Raw genomic sequence first — 25,706 nt, 5'->3', positions numbered from 1 at the left:
TTCGAATTGCTGGATCTTTCTAGTTCTTGTATACGTGGTTCATTTTGTGGAAGTTTTCTGCACAGAGGTTCATCCACGATTTACAGTTAGAATCTGAATGTGGCAGCGATCATTGCTCTGTCGTCTCTCACAAGCCACCCTTGTGAGGGCGGACGGAGGGACAAAGCTGCTACAATAGTTTTCTTTTACAGAAAGCTCAAAAACGGAATGAGGCATAAGGAATTTTCAATTGGTCTACTACTGTCAAAAATAACAGCTATAAAAAAAGGGCTGCCTCTTCTTTTGTGCAGTGAGAGACAGACACCTGTTTTCAGAAAACGATACCGAAATAGCCTATCTATCCTATATATATATATATATGATATATATATATATATATATGTATACATTATATATATATATATATATATATATATATATATATATATATATATATATATATAGAGAGAGAGAGAGAGAGAGAGAGAGAGATAGATAGATAGGCTATTTCGGTATCGTTTTCTGAAAACAGGTGTCTCTGTCACTCACTGCACAAAAGAAGAGGCAGCCCTTTTATTATAGCTGTTGTTTTTGACAGTAGTAGACCAATTGAAAATTCCTTATGCCTCATCCCGTTTTTGAGCTTTCTGTAAAAGAAAACTATTGTAGCAGCTTTGTCCCTCCGTCCGCCCTCAGATCTTGAAAACTAGTGTGGCTAGAGGGTTGCAAATTGGTACGTTGATCATCCACCTTCCAACCATCAAACATAGCAAATTGCAACCCTCTAACCGCAGTATTTTTTTGTCTTTTTCTATTTAAGGTTAAACTTAGCCACAATCGTACTTTTGGCAGCGCTATAAAAACTTTTGCTTGACCTTTATGCTCTTGGAGGCGGGATCCCAAGTTCCTTTTTCTTCTTTCTTTCTTTCTTTTTTTGCAAAAACTGCTAAGTACTTCTATATTGTCTATTATTTTTCATGCATCAGTTAGACTGGTTTGATATGCACATGCTGGAATATTGGTAATGATACCTCCGTAAGTAATTATGGTTGTGTTAGTTACTGACCAATGTCCATATTTCCCATATAATTTAGTTTTTTACCATCTGTTGACTAAAATTCTAAATACCATTGCTAATAAAGTAGTGGTCTAATCTTAAGTATAGTGTTTGTATTTTGTTTGCGGGACTTTTCTTTCAGTTTTTTGTGTCATACAATAATCTATAGAGCCTGGCCAGGAAGTTTGTAAGATTTTTCTCTACTTTAGTTCTGCCTTTGACCGGTTGATGATGAAGCTCCTGTTTTCAATGTTCCTTGAGCCGGCATTGTTCATGGCCCAATACTCTTATGTTGATTGTGCGCAATATGTGTTGGTTGCCATTGCAAATGATGCTGCTCTCTTTGCATCAGCCGATCTCCTGATGCTGAATCTCTCTGAATAAAGGTTTTGCTCAAATGAGTGCGTAGTACATGGTTCAAATTATGAGGTATAAAATTAAATGTTATCAAAAATCGAACTATTATGTTAGTAAGCCTGGGGCACAGGATCTACTCACCCAGATCTCATTAAAAAATTATAGGTGCCATTTTTACACTTAATTTTGAGCTTTGCTTTTTTTTTGATAAGTTCAATATATCACGTAATGTTCTAGAAGTTTATATATACCTACTGTTAGGTATATATAAAGTTTGGAACGTAGTTCAAACTTGGCGAAAGCGCTTTTGCATTTAGCAGGCTGACATGAGTGATGCTTCACGTTTATTTAGTATATTTATGTTCTTTATCTCCCTTTATGTATTTTGTTTATTTTCTCATGAAACTTCTTTACTTTTCAGTTTCCCTTTCCTATTAGGCTACTATAATATTGGCTTTAGGGTTGCAGCCTTGGTTTATAGATAGAAAAATATTTGGTGCTATGCCTTATTAGCATATCACACAACTCACAGTTGCCACGTCCTAGGCTCGATTCTGCCAATCAGACTGTGAATGATGTGTACCTGATGTGTACCAATGTTAGTCTGGTTTCAGAACGGCATATGGCAGCAGGCTTCTTCTCCGTGTCTTCCTAAGAACTGGAAAGCTCTACTTTTCTTGTGCCACTTCTATTAAAGGGGAAAGGCATATGGTGTGTGCTTGTGTTTATATATATATATATATATATATATATATATATATATATATATATATATATATATATAATTTTAAATCACGAAGAAATAAAAACTTGATGATTATGTGAACAAAGTTACAGCCACGGAGGAAAATTTGAAACACTGGAGATGCTAAATACCTTCGTCTTATTACCAAGACATGGTCACAGCAGCTAAATATATACAGACTTGTACCTACCATTTATATAGGCCCTTGCTTCTGTATATGTTTAGTTGCTGTGACCATGTCCTGGTTATTAATAAGACATAAGTACTTGGCATTTCCTGTTTTCCAATTTTCCTTCGTGGTTGAAACTTTGTTCATATATGTGTATATAAATCCATTATTTATATTATCTAATATATATATAGATATAATAATATATATAATCTATTATATTATATATTATATTATACCCACCCACCACCACCGACCCACACTCCCACACACATATATATATACTTACATATGAATGAGAGGGAGAGAATTTTTCGGATGTCTCCAGATATCGCAAGTTTGTATGTAAGTTGACAAGTGTGTTGAAGGCCCGGGATGAAATACTGCCAAGGAAATGACGTCAGGCATTATATATGGCAGTCGTAATTCTAATATGATACAGGTAGTCATTTACCTCTGATAAATTGTAAGCGTTCTGAATATCGATGGACTTAGATGATTTGATCACACAGAACAACTATAATTTTGTGTAGGAGATGATTATTTGCGAGGTATTTAAAGATTACTTTAAATTCCCTGTATTAAATACATCACAATAGATTCTTCTGAGTCAGCATTGGGTGGTTTATCGATTAAATGTCAGTTTGTAGTTTGATGAACAAAAAAGCAAGCATGCTGATACGGAGAGTAAGAATGAAAAAGAGCAAATTAACGGAAAAAGAAATTCCTGGAATTCATAGTTCGGTCTCCGTTGTTTGAAGATATCATGGTGACCTCGTGGACTTATTCTTTTTATTGTTCAACTGATGTTACGTTAACAGAGAGCACTGAATTTAATTTTTATCCAAAGGTGGTGTTGGAAATTTATTAAATAGTTTTTGACATGCACTGGCACTTATATTGCCATTATTGTATGACTAAGCTTGTAATGCTACTCAAATGAGCTTTAGTTGGATATCCTCTCTCTCTCTCTCTCTCTCTCTCTCTCTCTCTCTCTCTCTCTCTCTCTCAAGTGTATTCTTACCGTATCATGCTGAAGTGATGGGTCTCGTTAATTTCTTAGTGAAAACACAAAGAAACCCCGCAAAGTTTTATGCTTGAAACTCCGAATGGTGGGAGAGGCATTGAGAATGTCGAAGGGGATGAAAAGACGATAGTCAAGGAAGGAATTGAGTTACAGTGTGAAGTGTGAGAGGGAATAATGGTTGGACTCTTAGAAAAGATAAAGGCTATGCACACTACCGGACTACTGTGGTTGTTGGAATCAATTAATATTGAATGAAGGTCATTTTTCCTCATACACGAGCTACTCGTTTGGTGTAATGTCGCTGTTGTGTTTCAGGGGACACTTACTTGCAGGTCCTAGAAACTACATAGAACAGCTTTATTGCTTCGTTCAGGCTTTTTTCACTTGACTGAATTTGTTCTATATTTAAGATCCTAGGGAGGTTGTTTATATTATTTGCTAGTTGCATGATATTGAAGATTATTTTTTATATATATATATATATAAAAGTTATTAAAATAGCAAAGGAAAACTTTAGAGAAGATGACTTGCAGCGTGTAAATATTGCTGTATCGAAACCAAGACCTGGGCGGCACACATTACAGTTGTTTCAAAGAACGATAAAAGTTGATTTCAGTCATACATGTTAGTAATATATCTCGCTTACTACTATTTAGCGTAGCTGTTCTATGGTATTTCTAGCTTTAAAAAAAAAACAAAAATTTTCTGTAATATTTTCATATTTATGTTAGTGTAGTGTCGGTTGATCTGTATTGTCCCTTAAACTCAAAATGCATCTCATGGGTCACCTGTACAGGTATGAATGCATTAGCATTTTAACCCTTTTCCTTCTTCGAGTGGGTGAACAACATAGTAAGACAACTGAGAAAGGTGGTCCGTATCTGATTTTAAATTCAACTGTTCCCTTGATTTCAAAAATATTCCTTCGTTTGCCCTAGAGCCTCGATTGTCATAACTTTACTTTTTTATGGTTATAGAAGTGAAACCAAGTAGTTATTACGGAGGTGGAAAAATGGAGGGGGAAGATTTTATGTGACTTGGTTGTGTGGCGAGAGACTGCGAAGGAAGGAATGAAGGTGGCGCTGTCGGAAAAGATTTCACTGGGGATTCCCGACGTTGTGGGAAACGGGTGACCCATAGGCCCTCAGTGGCAGTACAGCGCACATTGCCCGCTGTAAATAATACACAAGAGATATTGTTGCCACACCGTACTTATGTTATCCCAGAAGTGCCAGCTCAGGCGTCGTGCAGTGGTACGCAAATTCGTCATCTAGTAGTGTCCAAAGGTGCGAAAGACTGCATGTTGTTTGTTTGTGGTATCATCAATATTGTTCGGTTTGTAATCGTTATTGATTATTTTTCGTTCTTTGTAAATTGACAATAATCAAAACATTTCGTTGTTTTTATCTGATAATAACAGGATATGGGATGTGGAGAGGGAGAGCTGAGGATTAGAGGGAAGGGGGGGGGGGCAGTCTAGAGATAGCTGGTGCTCGTACCGGATGGAAAAACGTAGGAGAGATGGGGATATTTTGTCAGGGGGAGGGGGTGGGCTTGGGAGAGGAGAGAGGGTTAGGAAGCGGCTTGTACGCCGTCGAATGTTGGCTATCGGCGGGGCGCTGCTGAAGGTAAAACACATTTGGCCTCGCAGTAGACAGCTGAGCGGAGCCAGCCAGAGCCAGGCAGTCAGTCACACACACACAGTGTAGTGCGGGAGCTGGTGGGAGGCGGTGGTGGGCTCGAATCGTGCGTTTGAAAGCTAGTAGGCGCCCCGTCCTCTCATAACTGTCTGCCTTTCGCTCTCTGTTTTCTTATATTTCTTGATATATTAAGTGTGTAAGCTTTGTGCTAAAGTGTGTATCAACTAACTGTGTGTGCTCAAGTTATTTATAGAACTTTAGTTATAAATACGTGTATCTAGAATCCGTCTAAAAGTACATACAAATATATTTATAAATATTTAAGCTAACACAAGTTCCATGGATAATCTGCTGTGATCTTCATATATTTTGTGGTGAAACATTGCCTTCGTCGCTTTCTGGATTATCTCCTTGCACTGAAGATAAGTGGCATCGACATCGTGGATATATTGTACCCCTCGACTGTTTTAGGCTATTAGGCTAAGTCCGAAGAGTGCCTTATCTTTAGACAGATATAATATTGCTTATTTATTAAATTATAAAAACGTCGATTGTGATAACGTTGCAAACAAACCTGTGATACGTGTTGCGAAACAACAGAAAAGGACTTGTCCACATTGCCTTCCTATAGTGGATTACGTATTGAAGCTTCATTGGGTGATCTTTCCATTGGTAGATAGATATCTGGACTAAGCAAGAGATCTGAAATCCCCTTGCTGTGTCATCGGAAAACCTAAAGTGTGTTATATGGTTTACGAGGAGTGTAGTGTTGGTGAGGTAGAGAGGAGGGTGTACCCGGATCTCCTTTGCAGAGGAAGGGGAGGGAGTGGAGTATGGTGGGGAGTTGGAAGGACTAGCAGCGCTGTCGCAACACCACCACCATCACCACCATTACCTCCACCATCACCATCATGTCCCATCAACACCTTCGTTTCGTTTGCTCCTCACTTGCCCAGTCTTCCACTTAATAAAATGACGATTGTATCACAGCAGCCCCCAGTAAGTAAATTGCAAGATTCCATCAAAATCCGTTTCCTGCCAAACGAAAATCATTTTTAAAAAACAACTTTACTGGGAGTTCATTTTGTTTCATTCTGACTATCAAGTGAAATCTTTGCTTTAGGGTATGTTAATATGATTAGTGTGAAATAATCATTTATCTCCAAAAGTTTAATTTATATATATATATTTATATATATTGCCTAAGCAAGGTTTTTGAATTGGTGTTAAGAATGTTATTTTATTGTTGATTGATAGTCGTACAACTGACAAGTGTTCAGTTTCACCCATTGTGTGTAGAGCGTTGTGCTCCGTGGAGCCGGATGTGAGGTGGTGTGATAACGTTATCTTTTTTTTTTTTTTTTTTTTTTTTTTTTCCTCAAAGGTAATTTCCACATTGGTGTCCACTGTTCAACTGAAGTACTGAGTGCTGGTTTAAAGGTTTAGGAAATAATGTGTGGATGAGAGAGGATACTCGTATTTTTTCGATATGAATTTACGACTCTCGGCAGACATAAATTATAAATACGTGACATTATTTATCTTGGTCTTATCAAATCGCATTTAATGCATTTTATTTTCAAACAATAAGCAAAGAGAATTGAATGGCAGGGCTTTGGAGATCATCAGTATGGGTTTTCATATGTGGAATTGTATGACGGGTCAAACAGGACAAGTTTCTAAATTGCCACAGACTGCATACCCTCACACGTACACATTTACCATTTTGTGATGCAAACAAAGGTATGATCACATAGTACAAGACTTCAAGGTAATAGATATTAGCACAGCGCTTTTGCTCCCTATAATATCATACACGACAGTATTTGTCATGATGATAATTTGTTACTTGCCGTTCATTCTAGCCACAGACTTGTTATATAACAATGTATTGTGCATGGGTACATGATGGGTCCTGTTCATTTATATACGAATGTTCGGCCGCCTGATTTGGAAGAGCAGTCGGATTAACTAAAATTGTCATTCGGGTGTCATTTTACGAACACGTTCGCTTTGTATCTGTTAAGTGTAGACTCGTAGGAAAAGTAACATTATTGAACATGATTAGGAACAGCTTAACCATTTTTAGATGTATTCAGTGGGAGGGTGGTGGATAGTTCCCAACGTATATGACTTATGGGGATATAATTTTGTCTTATATGACTTATGATGATATCATTTTGAACCCTCGTCTTGTGCAACCGCGTAAGCGTAATTCTCGCTGGGATGCCCAGTCAAGAATAATTGTAATATGGGATTACCAGGCTTCATATGCCTTCTCGCTCTTTTGATACCACGAGGCATGGGCGCCCGTAGCATGTTTTCCAAGGGAGGGTGGGGGCATGTCTTAATACATATATACATGTAAAATTTCCGGTATCAAGCAGACAAAACTTGTTGACCCTTTGAACTTGCAGATTAATTTAAAAAAAAACTGGGCCAGCGTTTGCATTTCTTTAATGAATAAACCAATTCTATATATATATATATATAAATATATATATATATATATATATATATCTATATATATATATATTATACTATATCTTACAATAATAAGGACACCTTTTACTTCAACTGAGAGAATATACTGTTGAATGAAAGAAAGACAAAGTAATGTTAAATATAATAAAATTATATGTCAAATTAGTCAATGTTCAGTTGAAAAGGAACTGCAACATTCTATGGTCACTACCTAACTTTTCAACTACCTTTTCCATGAAATCTGTTTTGTTCAAATTGATTTTATCACGATGTACGCTGAACATACATAACCCGGAGAGTCGTTCATCTGACATATTAGATCTCAACCATGTTTTCACTCGCCGAAGTTTACTGAAGGGGCTTTTCCGCTGTGCATGTAGTTGCTGGTAGAGTCAAAAGAAGAGTAATTTCTTTTCCAAGATTTCAAGGGGACCAAGTGCCCCCTTTGCCCCTACGTGCGAACGCCTATGCCGCGAGTGGTTTATGGGGTATTTTGAAGAAAAGGCTTGGCGCTCTCTCTCTCTCTCTCTCTCTCTCTCTCTCTCTCTCTCTCTCTCTCTCTCTCTCTCTGGCAGGTAACACGTTCATCGAGCCAGGTTTTCTCTAACTTCTATTTTGCTGAGCGTATTACGACGTTGACATTCTGCTTTCTGTTTATTTTTTTTTATTAATATTTTGGAAAGAGGATGACAGAGATCAAGGCGTTCTTAATTGTCGTCACTTCATTTTTATGTAAATTTGATAGCTGTCCGGTGGAAGTTATAATTCTCTCCAACAGTGTTTCTCTCTCTCTCTCTCTCTCTCTCTCTCTCTCTCTCTCTCTCTGATGTGCTGCCATGGTGACGTCATGCTCGGAGTTCCATGAAAATGGACCGGTTCGGGTACGTGCCGCGTAAATGTTTGATGTGTGTGTGTGTGTGTTTATAATCTGTTTTATGGTTCCGACAAGCTTCGTAGCTTACATTATTTAAATATTTTAATGCTACTCTTGAAATAATTTTTTTCCATTGACTTTTCGGTCAAGGATGTACTCTTCGTCATTGAATTATAATCAACCAGCAGTTTGTTTGTTATTATATTCAGAATGACGGGCACATTTCATTTGAATCGGCGTTATATTACAAATTTCTAGTGAAGAAAGACTAGCCAATACTTTCAGAAAGTAGCTCATGACGAGAGGAGTTTCATAGAACAAGGCAAGATGTGCCCCTACACTAAGGATAAGAAATACTAAATGTAAGTTGCTCGTTTTTAGTATTACCTATCCATTACAGTGTCATTCTGGCCGATACCTGTCCCCTCTCCAAGTTGGTTTGGCTCAACGACCATTCTACGACGATGAACCGATTTGATTATGCCCAGAGATCCCACCAGTGTCCTCCTCTTCTTCCACGAAGGAATTGCGATGACGTGAGTTTGGAGGTCGTTGCGCTGAAAGGCTGGCTATTGAGGGACTTGGATGCGATGTCAGCTGCTCACTGTATTGTGACGTCATGATACCAGACGCAACCAGCGTGGAAAGTAACTTTGCCAACAACTGATGATAGATGAGAGAATGGATAAAAATAATTATTAGCGATTGATTTGGCGGTTGCTACAGATAAAGAAATTAGATGCATTGACACGTTGGTTCTTTAAGGGGGGGGGGGTGGTTGTCTTATTTGTTATTTCTAGGTGAAGACAGGTTACGTTGTCTCAAGTTAAAATTTCTTATGTATTTTGTTGCTTTGTTTTTTGGCACGGTATGTATCTGCGCTGCGATTTCCTACTCGATCGTCATTCCTATATATAACTACTTATGCAGACGGCCTATTGCTGTGAATGAGCGAGAAATGAGAAATGCCCTTTCCCCCTTGTGAAAGGGTAGATCTAGGCCTCTTTCACTGAGTGAGTGAGTGAGTGAAAGGTTAGTTTTTAGGAGCACGATGCCCCATATGGGTCTTCCTTGTCTTTCTTGGTTCCATTTTCAGCACCAGATAGTACTATATACGGAAGTCACGTTTCCTGGATATTCTTATGGTGGGCATTGCGTATCCTCAGTCTCTATTGGTGTTTGAGTGTGTTAAGTTAGATATCGACCATGCGCTTTACGCTTGTCAGTGCGTACACACACGTGTGTGATAGTGTGTTGTACTTTTCATCATATTTTTCTAAGATGCGTTTTATCTGTTTACATTGATTAAATAGTACAAATTGATTTCCAGAACTGATTTGTTTGTGCTAAATTTCTTGGTTAGTTATAAAAGTACGTTTTATTTCAGAACTTAGTGCAGCAGCTCTTATTATGCTAAAAAAGCCATCAAGCTCTATTTCTAAACAATATTATAATTTTTTTTTCGGTTATAGTACCAGTGGGTTTGAAGGGATTCATAGAAAACGGGAAGTCAGCCATCGAGGTTGTTGACGTTGAGAAAGTGAACGTATCCATGACGTAGCAGTGACGTGATCACTTTCACTCCCTTGTACGGCAAAGCTTTGTGGGCCACCGTGCGCAGATCGCTCCGAAAGACTCGGGAGTTTTCGTTTTTGACCGCATATTGTGCTGTTCTGTTGGGTGTTTTGGCACAAGAAACAAAAGAGTTGAGAATCCTTCGTGTGAACCGAACTCTATGCATTGCTTTCGATAATTTAATATACTTGGCTGACGTGTGAGGGATGGGGTGTGTTTGTTGTCAGATTCTGCCTTCTTTCTCGAATTGTGAAAGGTGAATTTCGATAAGAGCTTAAAGAGATAGCTATTAAACCAGTTTTCAGCAAGAGCCTTCTTACTAAACCGTTTAATTTGGAAGTGGAGAGTGAAAATGCAGGAAGAACTGTGTAAACATAGCTCTTGTTAATGTCAGTTATGTTCATATTGTGTTCTTTATCTTGAGTAATATAAGGGCCTCCTGAAAAACCAGTGTGTGATTATCCCGATGGTGCCCCTTGGAGCTTAAATAGGACCTAGGGAAAGTACGGAATCGTTATGTGAAAGTATATTAAAGTAATATTTTGGGGATTTGAAAGTAGTGAGTGTACCATTTCTCTAGTGCTCAACAGCCTGAGCCAGATTAACCTGTTTCCAACGACCCATTCAGATCCGATTTTGCTTGAATTTCACAGCAGGTGTGTACGAAGTGTTTGGGGTTTAGTTCCAAAACACTTGTGTCATGTTAAGCCTTTTTTGACAATCTCTCATTCATGTGATCTTACTTCGTTTGTGAGTATAGAGAGGGACCCAGTGTGCTCGAAATTACCTGAGAAATCATTTGAATGTGTTAGGTGTTGTATGAATGCTGGTTCCTTTGGTCGAAGATCGTGCTAATGTGTGATTTTCCTTTTCTTGTCTTTTCAGGATGTGGTGTGCGTGGCGGTGGGTGAGCGCGGGGTAGTGGGCAGTGGGTGCCTTCTGAGCGCTATGTCAGGGGTGGAGGCGCCACCAGAGGCCGCCCCATCACCGCCGCCCTCGTCACCACACCCCGCTCACCACACCGCCCACGACGATGACCTTCCTGTCACTACTACCACAGCTACCAGCAACACCGCCGTCGTCTCCAGCAGCGAGTCGTTGGCGCAAGGGCTTGTGCGCTCGCGAAGGAAACTCGAGAATGAAGACAGCTCGTATGACAGTGACTTCGAGCCCTGCGAGTGGACGCCGGCGTCCCCGAGACCCGAAGATGATCAGCACGATGACGTGTGTCGTACAGTGTCCGACACCCTGGGTGCTGAGTTCGCAGAATATGTCACCATCAAGCATGGCAACCCCGCCACCACATCATCAGTCATCACCAGGACAGATACGGCTCCATCTTCAACGTCCTCCTCCTCATCACACACTACTCATCTCATCACATCTTCAAGCAGCAGTAGTAACGTGGCCGTTGCCACGGCCGCCGTCATCACCACCACTAGTTCAGTCGACGCCAGAATCCCCTCAACAACTATTGCCGCCCCCCTCACCACTTCCGTCAACATCGCAACGCCAACTGTCCTCACCACAACCACTGTCGCCACAGTTTCCACAACTCAAGTCAGCTCGAGTACGAGCAGCAAAGAAGCTGCCCAAGGGAGTCCCGATGCCCGGGCCACATCCCCGGCGGTGAGGTTACCTTCGTCGTCACCACCTCCGACGTCGTCGTCGTCGTCCTCTGTTGGACCTCCGTCTGTATCTGTAACCCCACCCGCCCCTGTAGTTGCAACCATGCCTCCTGCCGTTACCATAATCCAGACCCCTACTGCCGCGTCAGTGCCCTGCAGCAGTAGTGCGAGTTCGTGTAGTAGTAGTAGTTGTAGCAGTAGTCAAACTCCAGCAGTCACGATCACGAGTGATTCCGCTTCTTCACCCACATCATCGTCATCTTCATCAACCTTAGCTTTGTCATCGTCAGAAGTGTCCTCGGGAGTTTCTTGGGTCATCCATCACTCAGGGTACGCGTCCCAAGTTGAATTCGGTGTGAAGCTAGGCTATTCCGAAGCCCTCGTGCAACAGGCTCTCATCAAGTTCGGAGGAATACCCGACAAAGACGAACTGTTGGCGGAACTCATCAGACTGGGGACGAGCCAAGGGCGGTCGGAAGGAGATGATGTCGCTGCTGATGATTTAGTCGATATTAAGGAAGATTCTGAACAACAGCAGCAGTCGACGCTCAAACCTATTATTATTGACGGCAGTAATGTGGCGATGAGGTAAGCACTTTTCATGTTTAAATTTTTTTTCCACAAATAAATTTCATTTACAAACGTGCATCATACTTACAGTACTATTCTGTCATACAGAAAATTTCCCAAAGAATGTCAAATTAGGTTGTTAACGATTAATATGAAGATCCAGTCAAATAGCAAAATTGTTGTAATTTATTCCTTTCTCTGTTCATTTAGATTGTAGATAATGGTCCTAAAGATAACCCAGGTTATTTAGGCAGACAACGCACACTCCAGCTAGCTAAAACACGTCTATCATGACACGCCATATAAGCGATTCACACATTAAGTAGAGGAAAGAACGGCAGAGAAAATGCTTTCGCTTGAAACTCCAATTATTTCCCTTACAGGGGTTCTTTTATGATTTATTTTGTTCATTAAACGGACCGTCATTTGCATTCCACCCTTTCATGCGGTTGTTTGTCACGATCTTTCATTCCTCAGTCATCCCACATGCTTAAGCGGTCACCTCTCATCATGTTGAGAGACAACATTAATGTGCGAAGGTCGGTATGTTTTGGTCATCATAGAACACGCTTGCTGCCCGTGTGGCGGCCTCTTCATAGGTCACAGAAGACGGCGCCTGTGCATCCTCTTATATGATGCTCTCTCTCTCTCTCTCTCTCTCTCTCTCTCTCTCTCTCTCTCTCTCTCATTTCATTTTGTAGATGTCGTTAGAAATCATAAAACGAGTTTGTTAACTCCTTTGCAAGAAAGAGTCTATTTATAGACAGGTTCTTATTATATTGCGCGCAGAGCCCGATTAATTAAGGAAGTTATAGATTGTAGGGCATCCATCGTACCAGCAAAGTTGTATAATTTGGAGAAAGTGTCTTTTAATGTATGTAGAATAAAAGAGTAGAGCAGTCTCTTGGACGTTCATTGTATACTGTAGCTGTGCTCATTCCACGCATTTAGAAAATGATTGATTCAAATCCCGTGGTCAGTATGGCAACTTAACAGTTCTTCCAGCCATTGCTTTTGATTGGAGTAAGGATTTTCTGGTATCAGTTAAATCCGACATTTAACTTTTTATCCCACCTAACCTTCCTGTTATATTGCACACAGAATTAGCAATTGAGAAGAATAAAGCTAAGCACTTTTTCTTAACTTTTAACAATGAAATATTTTATTTTTTATGGTTATTTAGAGGGCAGGATATATACCATGGATAGGATTGTGAAGTTCAAATATTAATTTGAGTTACCATGCTGGATAGCCCTACGCAGACGAGCTTACGTGTATATATATATATATGTATATATATATATATATATATATATATATATATATATATATATAGTATATATTATATATAGTATAAACCCCCCCCATACCCTACCGTCAAAGTAATTAACGAGTTTTAAGCTCTGTATTTTCCATTCTTTTCATGCTGTAGGTTTTTTTGGTCCGCCCATAGTATATGTATGTATATATATATATATATATATATATATATATATATATATATATATAGATTGTTCGTTCATATTTTTATATGCCAGTTATATACAGGAATCCCCCCTCCCCCCTCCGTAAAGTAATTAACAGTTTTAAGCTCTGTATTTTCCATTTCTTCTTGTCATGTTGTAGGTTTTTGGTCCGGCCATGTTTTTGGAGAAATATGTAAATTCTCCACCTGAACGGAAAGATAGAAATTATTGTGTTGAGTTTGGCAGTTCCTGTGCCTTGCGATTGACGATCGATTGATTCAAGCCATGGAAATCTTTTCTGCAAATGAACTCTGTAATGCGAACCGTATCAGTGGAAGATGGCCATCGTGTTTGGTAATCAGGCTAGGCAGAAAAAAGTAGGAAAAGGAAAATATGTGAATGAGGTGAGAGAGAGAGAGAGAGAGAGAGAGAGAGAGAGAGAGAGAGAGAGAGAGAGAGAAGATTAAGCGAGGGAGTTCCGGGTGCAAGGTATTTTCGACTCTCTCCCAGAGCGCTAATGAGTCCATTCCACCTGTGCTCAGGCCCGGATCCTGACGTCGTCTCTTCAAACGTAAAATTGTGTATTTGTTTAAATGCTTCGAATATTGTCAGTCATATGTTTCTTATAGTGCTGTTAATGGGTTCCTTATGCATTAAATGAACATGCTTGAAGTATTTAATAACTTGTGGTGCCTTGGAAATTAAAAAAAAAAAAAAAAAAAAATGCCCCTCTCGTGCAGTGTCAAAAGTTGCTGCATCAAGGACACCTGAATAGGATATTGGTGATGCAACAACTACTGTTGGTCGTCACAGACCATTTTTTTATATATAAAACTGCGTCGGAAAATTGGATTTTACATCATTCTTGTACAGACGCATTACTAGATCATGTCAAATACTGTTTTAGTACCTCAAAAGATGATAGCAGGTTGATAAAGAACTTTTATTTCTCAAGTCTAATTGTTAAGTTTTCTCTTATTAATCCTTGATTTTTTAACGTCAAAAAGGCTATTCCGTAATTCTTTATGTCTCATATACTAACTAGGACATCTTTTTTGTGGCGGTGCCTTGGCCCATTTCTTATTTGATGACTTCTTTTACTCTTTTATTTAACACACAGTCCATTGCCACTTTATTCCCAGTTGTCAAATCCTCTGTCATTTTGATGAAACATGTTCTTCTGCAAACAGAAAAGTTTGTGAAGATATCTCTGGATTCGACAACTGCAACTCTTTTACTGTGTGTGTATGGTTACGCATTGTTTTAGGAACCCTTACAATAGTTCGTGGATTCAAGGTTATCATCCATCCGGACCCATTCATCCCAAGTAGCCTTATGCCGTGCAAAAGAGGACATCGCGCTGTTTACCTTAAAAAAATATATCGCAGCGCCTTCCTGAGGCCTTGGTACCTTTGTTGCACATTTTCCCTTTAGTTCTTATTGTGTTTATTACAGGAGACTGCGTTTAAACGGTCTGTCTGTGTGGTGTCCTCTCCCAAGGATAAATATCAGCTACTTGAGAATATCCTCACGCTCATTATTCAGTAAAATCCGACCCCAACGCTCACTTGGTTTAGAATGGTTTGTTGCATGGCGTAGTGAAGTAAGGAGCCGTGCTTAGCTGCCTTGGGAGGTTGTGAGGGAGGAGGGCCGTGCGGGGAGGGTAGAACTGGCAAAGGGAGGGAAAGTTACATCCGCTTTCTAGGATTCATGAGGGGGAATATCTCCCGTGCAGGCAGGTGCTACAGAGACGACTTTACCTGCTACTCGTCCCTGGTCGGGTTACGACCATACACCTCTATCACTGGATCCGTCTGTGTCTAACCCTCGCACAGGTTACAAGTACACTGACAAACTGATCTTTCACGTTGATGATTTTCATTCACACGAACCCTTGTAGATGTTCATAATACGCAATATATATTAATTGTCATTGCTAATAACGTCATTTTCATGTACTTGTTTTTTTATTGTCACTATAGGTCAAATAAGTGAGTTCTTTTTTATTTATTTTTATTTTATTTATTTATTTTGCATATCCGGCTCCTTTATGTTTGAAATAGCTTGCAACTGGTTTCATCATAATGGGGATTTCCTTGTCCTTTCTACTTCACATGTAAAACTTATCACTTCTGGCTACACGTTTCTGTGCATCATGCAAGATATCGATTATTATTTTTAACAGTTGAACTTACAATACCACTAATTTTGGTATTGAATTGTGAAATAGCTTATGGGAAACAATGAAAAATTCTAAGGGAGTTACACATACCTTTAACAGTTAATGACAACAGTAGTTTTGCAGAATAGGGTATTAAAATTACTATTAATTTTTACTTTACCTTGTATAAGTAAGCTTCAGTGATTTCCAGAATGAATAGTATGCCAAATTAAGTAACCCTTTAAGTTCCTTTTAAGTGCATTAACCAGTCATACGAGTGCATTGTGTCATTTTCCTCCAAAACTTACGTACATGTGAAAAATTTACATTTGGTGAATACTGTCATTCCAAATTAATGTAGTAAAAGTGTAATATTAACCTCTTAGGAAGTAATTTGTAAATTTACGTCAAGATTGACCTGTCACATTATTATCCATATTTTCATTTTCTTTCACAGACATGGGAACAAGACTGTGTTTTCCTGCCGTGGTCTACGGATCTGTGTAGACTGGTTCAGAGCACGTGGTCACAATGAGATAACAGTTTTCGTACCTGCTTGGAGGAAAGAGGCGCCCCGCTGGGACACACCTATTACAGATCAAGAAATTCTTTTAGATCTGGAACAGGAGAATGTCCTAGTATTTACTCCCTCCAGAGTATGTGGTGGAAAACGTATAGTGTCTTACGATGATCGCTATATTTTGAATGAGGCTGTAGAAACTGGTGGTGTAGTTGTAAGTAATGATAATTATAGAGACCTAGCAGCTGAATCCCCAGCTTTTCGGAAGGTCGTAGAAGAAAGCTTACTCATGTATTCATGGGTTAACGGACGATTTGTGCCTCCTGATGATCCTCTAGGCCGAAATGGACCAATTTTGGATGCATTTCTTCGGAAAACGCCCAAAGATCGCCAAGCTCCATGTCCATACGGGCGTAAGTGTACCTATGGCAACAAATGTAAATATATGCATCCTGAACGTGGAACAGCGCCATTGAAATCTGTTACTGAAAGATTACAAGAGCAGGCACAGAGACATTATCAGAAAAAGGCCAACAGTAGAGATTCCTCACCTGGTAAGGCTTTTGTTTACTCTTGTCACTTCTTATATTGAAAATAACTAGAAAAATACCATTGTTTCATTGATAGATACCAATTCATCAGTGTGGAATGGAAATAAAACCCATTAATTTTTATTAGTACTTTTAATGTATGTAAACAAGTTAACCTTATTTCTTCTACTAATTCAGTTTTAATGTATGTATGTAAATGTTTTTCTAATTGATTTCTAACTTTTACAGGAGATGGACTACGTTTGAAAAGCTTGTCTTTGCCTGTTGGTGTAGCAGATAGCGATGTTGCAAAAAAGCCTTTGCAGCGAACACAGTCAAATGTTCCTTCAGTCTCACTCACTTTACCATCAGCTCTTACGCAAGAAACTCCCACACATGATATGGGTCCTAATACCACAACATCCTCAGCGTCTCATACTCGTCATCTCATGGCTCCACAGATGGAATCCCATCCTCTTGATCCTCTTCATAGTTCAACGATGTTCAAGAGTGAATCATCTTTATATCACCTGTATCCTTCACAAGGTCATCAGGCCAGTTATGGTTCCTCAACTTGGGGTTGGGATGGCCAGAATACCATACCCAATCCTCAAGCAGGTCCATCCCACAGTCAACCTCAAAGTTATGGCGCCCATATGCCTCTCACAAAGAACTTGTCTGATCCTGACTCCATTTCAAGTGATAATCCACACAAAAAGTTACAGCGTCAGCTGACATTAAATCCAACATATGATTCTCGTCTTTATAAAATTGTTGGGTTTAAAGAACCTGCTCCCGAACTGTTTCCCTTAGCACAGCAGCAACAGCAACAAGCTGTTGGACAGGTATCTCCAAGTAGGTCAGTGAAACGTGATAGTGAAAACCTTATGTACCCTCAAGTGACAGGTCGTGTGTCCCCCGGGTATTCATCGCAGTTTGGAAGCAGAGAGCAGCTAGCAACAGGAGGACTTCATCCACCTCTAACAAGACATTCTTCTTCTCAAGAAAGTGCAAAACATATGACATCTTTACCGGGGCATCTCTATCCACCTTACTCACATCCACATGTAACCAGATTTGCATCAGCTCCTGATCCAATATGGGGAGGACACCAGCAGCAGCCAACCACAGGACCTCCACCCATAGCTCGATTGAGTTCAACATCGGATACAAGACTCAATCTTTATGGTTGTGGCACAGATGCTCCATTTATTTCTGAGAGTTATGATGAACAACTAGCGAGATTGCCTCCTTTTCATTCTGCCCCTACACACAGTCCTGTACCAGCTGCTCCATCACCAGGTCCTATTGGATCTCGACCAATGTCTCCTCAGCAAGGTCCTGTACATCTACCTGCTGGTGTATCATCGCGACCACTTAAACCTTCACAGCAGCATCTGCCGTCTCAGCAGACACCAGGTTTCTCTAATCCTATTACTGGTGCTGCTAGCCATGAAGATGCGCGTTTACGTGTTTACTACCATTTGTCAAATCTTTTCCCCGAAGCACAAGTACGAGCTGCGCTGGCTATGTATCCTGAAGAGACTGATCCTTATAAAATATGCACATCAATATTCTCTATTAACCCTGGTCCTGTTGGGTCTCGTCCAATGTCACCCCAGCAACCTGCACAGTCTACTGTTAGTCATCAGGCTCAAAATATTCCAGTACGTGGTTCCTCCCCCCTCACTGCTGGTTTTTCAAGTCCTCTTTCAATGCCTGCATCTTCACACGAGGATGCACGATTACGTGCGTTCTATCACCTGTCACAGCTTTTTCCTGAAGCGCAAGTGCGTGCTGTATTAGCCAGATTTCCAGATGAAACAGATGCACAGACTTTGTGTGCCACTTTGATAGGGCTTAGTGGCAATCAGTCCTGAAAGTTTGCACAAACAAATAATCAGAAAATCGAAGACATCATAGAGGCCCACTGTTGCAACATATCAGGACATATAGTGTAACCTGAAATTTTTATATACAAAAAAATTATAAAAAAAAAAAAAGTTTTGCTTATGCAATGTTAGTCTTACTACTTGTAATCCCCTTGACTAAAAATGTGGAAAAGGCAGAGTTTTGGGTATGGGATTTGTGTATGCATAAATTTTCATTCCAGGATGATAAGTTTATTTATGGTAGATTTTAAATAAAATGTGTTAGTTTGTTGTACTTAGAATGCGAAGTACTATTACTGAGTGAGGCTTATAGTATTTGTACATATCCAGGAAAATACTGTAAGAAAATTACAAGTCATGAGCTCTGTTGCAATACGAAAAATAAATTCAAGCTTTATTTACTGTGCAGTACATGTATTTGGAGAAGACTAACACAGTGAAGAGCAAAAAATGAAAAAAAGGACCATCAGCATTGGCAAATCAAAGCCTTGGCAATTTTTTTTTTCCAGAGAAAAGTACACATGTGTATCATGCCTGCAGATATGATTATCACTTAATTTGCTACTGTAGTAGTTTATATTTTATTTTGGGTACTAGCACTGCTACAGTTGCTACACACTTAATTCAGGATGACTAGCTTCGGTTATGGTTCTTCTGTTCTTTTAAGTGTATTATGAATGTCATTGTCTCCAGGACATAGAGAGATAGATCTTGGAATGCAAAGGTTTACTATGATCTATATTTAATATGAAATACGTGTATTTAGAGCTGTTGTTGTGTATTCAAGGATGAGAATGCAAGTAGATTCCTTAGCCCAAGTTGGTGTGTGCCATAAGCTGTCATGGCTTCCAGTATACCCAGCACAATTGTGAGTTGGAAATGATTTGCTGGTGCTATGCTGGTTTGGATTGCGAGGCTTGTACCACTAGTTACATGAAACGATTTGCTCAGCATCTAGATACTGCTAGTATTCTTAAAGAATTGTCAGGGAATCATAAGATATGGAAAAGGCATGATACTGTAAGAAGCTGGAAAGATGAACCATGAGAATAGCTTTGTACTTAGTGTTGACAGTGTTGATGTTTTGGTAAGCTGCAAGACTTAGTCATTGAGAGTAACTAATAGGATGAGTGAGTTGGCACAAACCTATCAGGTGGAACAGATTATTTTTTTTATTCAGATACGATGTTACTATTATTGCAAACTGTAATACAAAGGGTTTTGTTTTCGCTACCCTTTTCTCTCCTCTGATGCAGCATGTGTGCGTGTGTGTTTGTGGAAGCCACAGGAAAGTGTGACAACTGAGTGAGGTTTTGGTTCTGAGGTCAATTCACCACCTCAAGTTCATTGTTTTTGGGAGCATCTGTTAATTATCAGTTCTTCTTAAAATGAATTTTTGATGAGGCTGGTATAAATGCAGACCTTTCAGTGTCACACTTTTAAAGATGGCTGGAGTGAAGCGTGACATTACAATACTATGTATTGTGGGCTGTAATGGGTGTGTACCCAACCATGTGTTGCTATATCCAGTGCCCTCTCTTGTTACTTTGTTGATCGTGAAGCCACTGTCAAAATGCTACTTCAGCATTCATTCTTCCAGTTGTGTGAGTGTGCCAGTAAATTGTGGGGTATGCATTCCTGTACAAGTGGCTTCTGTTCAACTCAGTGCTGAATTTGTGACAAGAGGCATGCAGTGGATATAGCCAATCCGCTTACTAGCGGCAACTATGTAGCTCATATTGATCTTCAGGGCCATATGTACCTCTGTAAATGCTTTTCATTTATGTTGAAAAGCTAAATTAGTAGAGAATTTTTTCCCATTTTGGTTTGAATACACTAATTTGCAGTAGTGTGACAAGGTACATCACTGGTATATGATTATGTATTATTAGTTATGCTTTTTTATAAAAAGTTGTGGAAATATTGTATAAATCATTTATTACTGAATTTAAGGTTTGATTCAAGTTATACATAATAATTCTAAAACATCCCATTTTGTAAATCATGAGGTGGCCCTTCTTGGCTTTCTACACTTATCTTCCTACACTCTATGAATAAAAAGAATTGAAAATTATGCTTTTATTTCCTATCCCTATCATCATTTGTCTTTGTCATAGCACAGAGTGAGAGACCACAATGCTAATGAGATTCTTATGATTCTGATAAGTGGGGTTAATTATTGCAGTTCTTTGTACAAAAATGGACGCAAGTGACACCTGGTAATAAGTAGTGCATGGTAATTGCCCCAAATCTTTAGTTCCAGTGGGTGCTACCCACATAATTACTGCAATTTACAAAGGTTAAGTAATCCAAAAGTGCATTCTGGCATCGGGTATCGTAAAGAATTCAAGTAATAGCTGAAAGTTCAGTAGTAATTCTCTAAGAAATAATGCATTCCATTTCCTTGAAAGATTGCCGATTAGGTAAACGAAAATGTAGGCTGCAGGATTCAACAAATATTAAGACATCTGCTTGCAAATCATACTTAAAACAGAAAGAAAATCCGAAATCTGTGATTGACATAGTATAGAGTATTTTACCAAAGAAAATTCGGCAGTTAAGATGTCCCATTCGTAAAAAAAAAAAAAAAATCAGTAATACACGTATACTACAGGAAAGTGGTTTTATATATATATATATATATATATATATATATATATATATATATATATATATATATATATATATATATATATATAAAGCTATTTTACCTCAGGAAGGATGAAACTGTATGGAAACTGTATGTGCTTCCTGACTGGTTTCGTCTTTATATCCAAGACATTTTCAGAGGTAGAAATTTGCAATACATATGCGCTTTTGAAAGCCAAATATTTATTTACACCTGTGTTGAGGTGTAGTTAAAGAGGCAGAGGTCGATTACTCTATTTACAAAGTTTAACTGCTAGTAATCTACCCTTTTCCTGTCCGTACCAATTACTTTTCCTAAAATTTTACTATTTTACATACACATTTTATATATTTCTTTTTAAATTAATGGATCGACTTTATGCAAGCCTGACTGATATTCCTATTCTTAAAAGCTTTCTCCTGTTAAAGTAGACTCGATGATGTTTCCAATGAATTTGGTAGCTACAGATGCCTGGGAATGTTGGTTTTCTACAATCACAAGTGCCAATTCCTAATTCAATACTGTAATTATTTGTACACGAGAGATTCAAATCATCCTATTAACTAGAATGAAGCAAGGTCTATACATACTGTGGGTTTCAGAGACAGTGCAAGCACGTTTTTTGGCAATAACTCTAACGGACACTCGTATCAGAACCAGATTTTGCTACAAAGTAGTACACCCAGTGCCGTAATTTATAAGGGTATCGTGAATCACTAATTATAAAGAATAAACACTTGTCCCTGTACTAAGAGGCAAAAACTCCATTAGTCAGAAATGGATATAAACACAATAGTAAAAAGCTCTGCCTACCCTCTCCCCCCACCTCCACCGCAAAGGTTTCCTTGTCATTGGTAGCCATCAGCGTTTAATTACTACCCCATATCTTGAACCTCCAGCTATAGTAAGCAATGGGGCGCAATTGACCCTCCAATACTTGCATAAGGCAAGCACCTATTCCCTCCTGACTGGCATCTGCCACCTATGTGAATGGCAGATCGAAATTCGGAAACTTCAAAACCGGAGGACTCATTAATGCATCTTGATTTTCTGAAAGGCTACCTGCTGTGACTCGCCCCATTTAAATTGTACGTCATCCCTCTAAACATCTGTCAAAAGAGCTCACAGCATAGAAAATCCTTTCACAGACCTATGGGAAAATCCTCCCATCCCATGAACGATTGAACCTATTTTCTTTTTTTTTTCTTGGGGGTAGGAAAATCTATGACAGACCTAACTTGGTCATTGTTTACTCGAACACCTTCCTTAAAGATGTTATGGCCTAAATATACGATCTGTTTCTTCAAGAAACCGCATTTGGCTAGTTTAACCAAAAACACTAATCTGAGTCTCTTAAGAACTTCCCTAAGCTCCCCTAAATGTTCATCTATAGAATCTGCAGCAATGAAAATACATCCAAATACATAAAAACACATTTCCCTAGCAACCCAAGCAAGGCTGTATTCACTAACCTCTTATAAGTCATAAGGCTACCTGACTTTTCTAAAGTCTACGCATACACAGATTGAGCCACTTTCTTAGGCACTGTCAACAACGAGATATCAAATAGTGACGAGCTAGGTCTACTTATGCCTTCCTTCTCCCACTTACTAACCTCTTGCTCAACCTGCCCTCTAATCTCAAAGGATATCCTATAAGAAGGGACAAAAATCGGCTTAGTAGCCTTCCCCAATTGGACTTTATGCTCTAACACATAAGATAGTCCCAATTTATACCCTTTAAGGGCAACAATGTCTTCAAACTCAGCCAGAACATCACCTAACCCCTCTATGTATTCTTTATAGTCTACATCCCCAAATGATCTCTAAAAACCTTTCTCCTAACTTTCATTTCTGCCTCAAAACTCATTTTGCTCTCCTACAAGGGCCACTGAATCAGTATCATCACTCCAGTCTTCAAGATCAATAATGTATTTATTCTTCCGAGATCTCTTAACTGAATCATTACAGTTCAACTGTTTCACCAACGTAACCCCTGTATCTAATACATTATTAATGGAAACAGTACTCACTACACCTTTGAGCTTATTGTTACCTTCAATTACACATATCAGTTTAGACAATTTCACCTCTTTCACCTGAACTTTCACCAAAACAGCCATACCTGGTTCTAAAATAATATCCTCTGATAAAACCTCGTATATAGCCTCTTCCCCTTAATATTTGGCTCAATATCTCCCTGTAAACTGATATCGTCCACAGAATCCTTATTATCTTTACTGACGGAAGCATTCCCACATACAGGACAAAAAAACCAAGGTACCCCAATTGTTATACCTCCTACCCTCGAGTGTATGGAAATTCTATTCCTCCTACAAGCAGGATGACTCAGTAAAATTCTTTTCCTCAAGGCAACATCTTTTATCACCATAACTGGTTCCTTAATTAACTGGTTACCCAGCAGAAAATAAATAAAACCTCCAACTTACGAGCCTGGACATCACATACTTCTCTTCTGAAGGTTTTAGCTGGTACTGGGAAAACATATACTGATAAAAATCAGTCTAATAAACTGACTGGGACACCCATATCTATAAAAATCAAAACATCATACCCAGACAGTCCCTCTCACCACACTTCAGCTCTGGAGCCTCTTCCAAAATCCCTACATGACAAGAACAATTCACTCTTTCCCCTTTGGCTGATCAGCCTTCCAAAAGTTTTGCCAATCTCTAGACACCCTAGAATAACCTCCCTGAGGAGATCTCTTATTAGCGCCACCAAAATTCTGAGTTACTAGTCTAACATAACTCTGTTTAAGAGACGGACAAGTCTGCCACGAGTGATCAATACTTTTACACCCTATTTAACTCAGCAAAACCTCTTGGTATGCTCTAACCTATTACATTTAAAACGGTGAAACTATGGTGTCTGATCCATAGATTTCCTACCACTTTCTACTTTGACACAAAAACTACTGGGAGCTAAATTGGGTCTTCTATCGATTTCTACCTTTTCACAAAAACTGCCAGAAGTAAAGCCCGAATCTCCCCGTGTGAAGGGTTCTTTGAAACACCCAAAGAAGCTTTCGGCATCCCATTGAAAAATGTGCTATCTACTGTAAACAAAGCGGGATGTGCTTACGAATCTGGAAAAAAATTAGTGCCTCATCAGATGTATGCTCTATTTTGCTGTCGAAACTATTCATCATAGCATCTGGGACGTAGTGTAAGAGCCAGGAAAAAATGCAACAACTTCTGTAAGTTATCCAGGGAGATAGTGTCATAAGTTACCCTTCCAGGATTTTTTAATTTCTCCACTAAGTCTCCCACAGCATCAAACAGCTCAGAGTTAAAATCAACCATCAAATTCTGGCCCTTCCTAATCTTAAAGGACCTCAAATAACGGACTACTAGATCTCCACTTTCAACAGCCCCCATATGCCGTTCTAAGAAAATTTTGAGGTCATTCCACGTATTTACTCATTTGATTTGATTTAAATAGATTTTTGGCACTATGCCAAGTACTGGCCAACTAAGGCCATTCAGCGCTGAAACGAAAATTGACAGTAAAAGGTTTGAAAGGTGTTCCAGGAGGAAAACCTCGCAGTTGCACTATGAAACAATTGTTAGGAGAGGGTGGACAGTAAGATGGAAGAAAGAGAATATGAACAGAGGTACAGTAAAAGGAATAAAATACAAGAGAGAGAAGGGTAAACATAAGGTGAAAAAAAAGGAAAGATTTGTCATTTCTCTCCACCGAGCCTCCAGCCCCAGTCCTACTCACACAAAAACACACTTGTGCTTCTTTTTAAATCACACAGCCGCGTTTCATCATAAACGCATAAAGTGATGCGACGGTCTACGCCATAGACCGTCGCATCACTGGATTAATTACTTTAGCACTTGGACGGACAACTCGCGTCAAGCAAGAAGCAAGAGCTGCAAGACCTCCCGCTCAGTTACCCCCCTGCGAAGTCAGCAGACTAGTACCATTTACACCAACTGGCTCAGGTTAAATTCCATTCCTATTTCGTATCTCATATACACCACAGGCTTCTCTTCACAGCGGGAAGGAACCCAAAATAAACTGAAACCCCATTATTTTAAACCACTGCACACCAATCTGCGATGTCTTCTGAAAGATGACACTTACCTGATGATCACTGTTGGCATCACTAGCCTGGCAGTGGAAGAATCTGTCCATTCATCTCTCTCTCTCCCCTACTTTTAAACACAGATAATTAAAAGAAATGGGCTGTAAACCCTTATCTCAGAAATAAGAAATGGAAATCGAACAGAAAATGGGAAATCAAATAGAAAATGGGGATCACACAAAAAACGAAAGTCAAACATTCCTTTTCACAAGCTGTCACCTATAAGGTAGTCTGGGCCATTTTCAACAATATGACCACTTCCACACACCATTTCAAATTATCATTAC

General features: G+C 39.2%; 1 protein-coding gene across 4 annotated transcripts in view; it reads left to right on the top strand.

The window, feature by feature from the left end:
• LOC135218670 (probable ribonuclease ZC3H12B) overlaps positions 1–20,745 on the top strand; it is a 463,521-nt gene extending 442,776 nt beyond the window's left edge. For 3 of the 4 annotated variants that reach the window (XM_064255119.1, XM_064255118.1, XM_064255120.1), the window contains exons 2-4: positions 10,793–12,123; positions 16,190–16,806; positions 17,032–20,745. In XM_064255119.1, the coding sequence (XP_064111189.1) occupies positions 10,856–12,123; positions 16,190–16,806; positions 17,032–18,662 (3,516 nt within the window). In that variant the 5' untranslated portion in view covers positions 10,793–10,855 and the 3' untranslated portion in view covers positions 18,663–20,745. Of the gene's footprint in view, positions 1–4,984; positions 5,974–10,792; positions 12,124–16,189; positions 16,807–17,031 lie in introns of those variants that run through there. The other variant, XM_064255117.1, reaches the window with a different exon arrangement.
• The last annotated feature ends 4,961 nt before the right edge of the window (positions 20,746–25,706 follow it).

This window comes from Macrobrachium nipponense, chromosome 9 (genome assembly GCF_015104395.2).
Source record: "Macrobrachium nipponense isolate FS-2020 chromosome 9, ASM1510439v2, whole genome shotgun sequence".
NCBI lineage: Eukaryota > Metazoa > Arthropoda > Malacostraca > Decapoda > Palaemonidae > Macrobrachium > Macrobrachium nipponense.
Note: the sequence above shows the minus strand (reverse complement) of the source record. Positions and strands in the feature narration are given on the sequence as shown.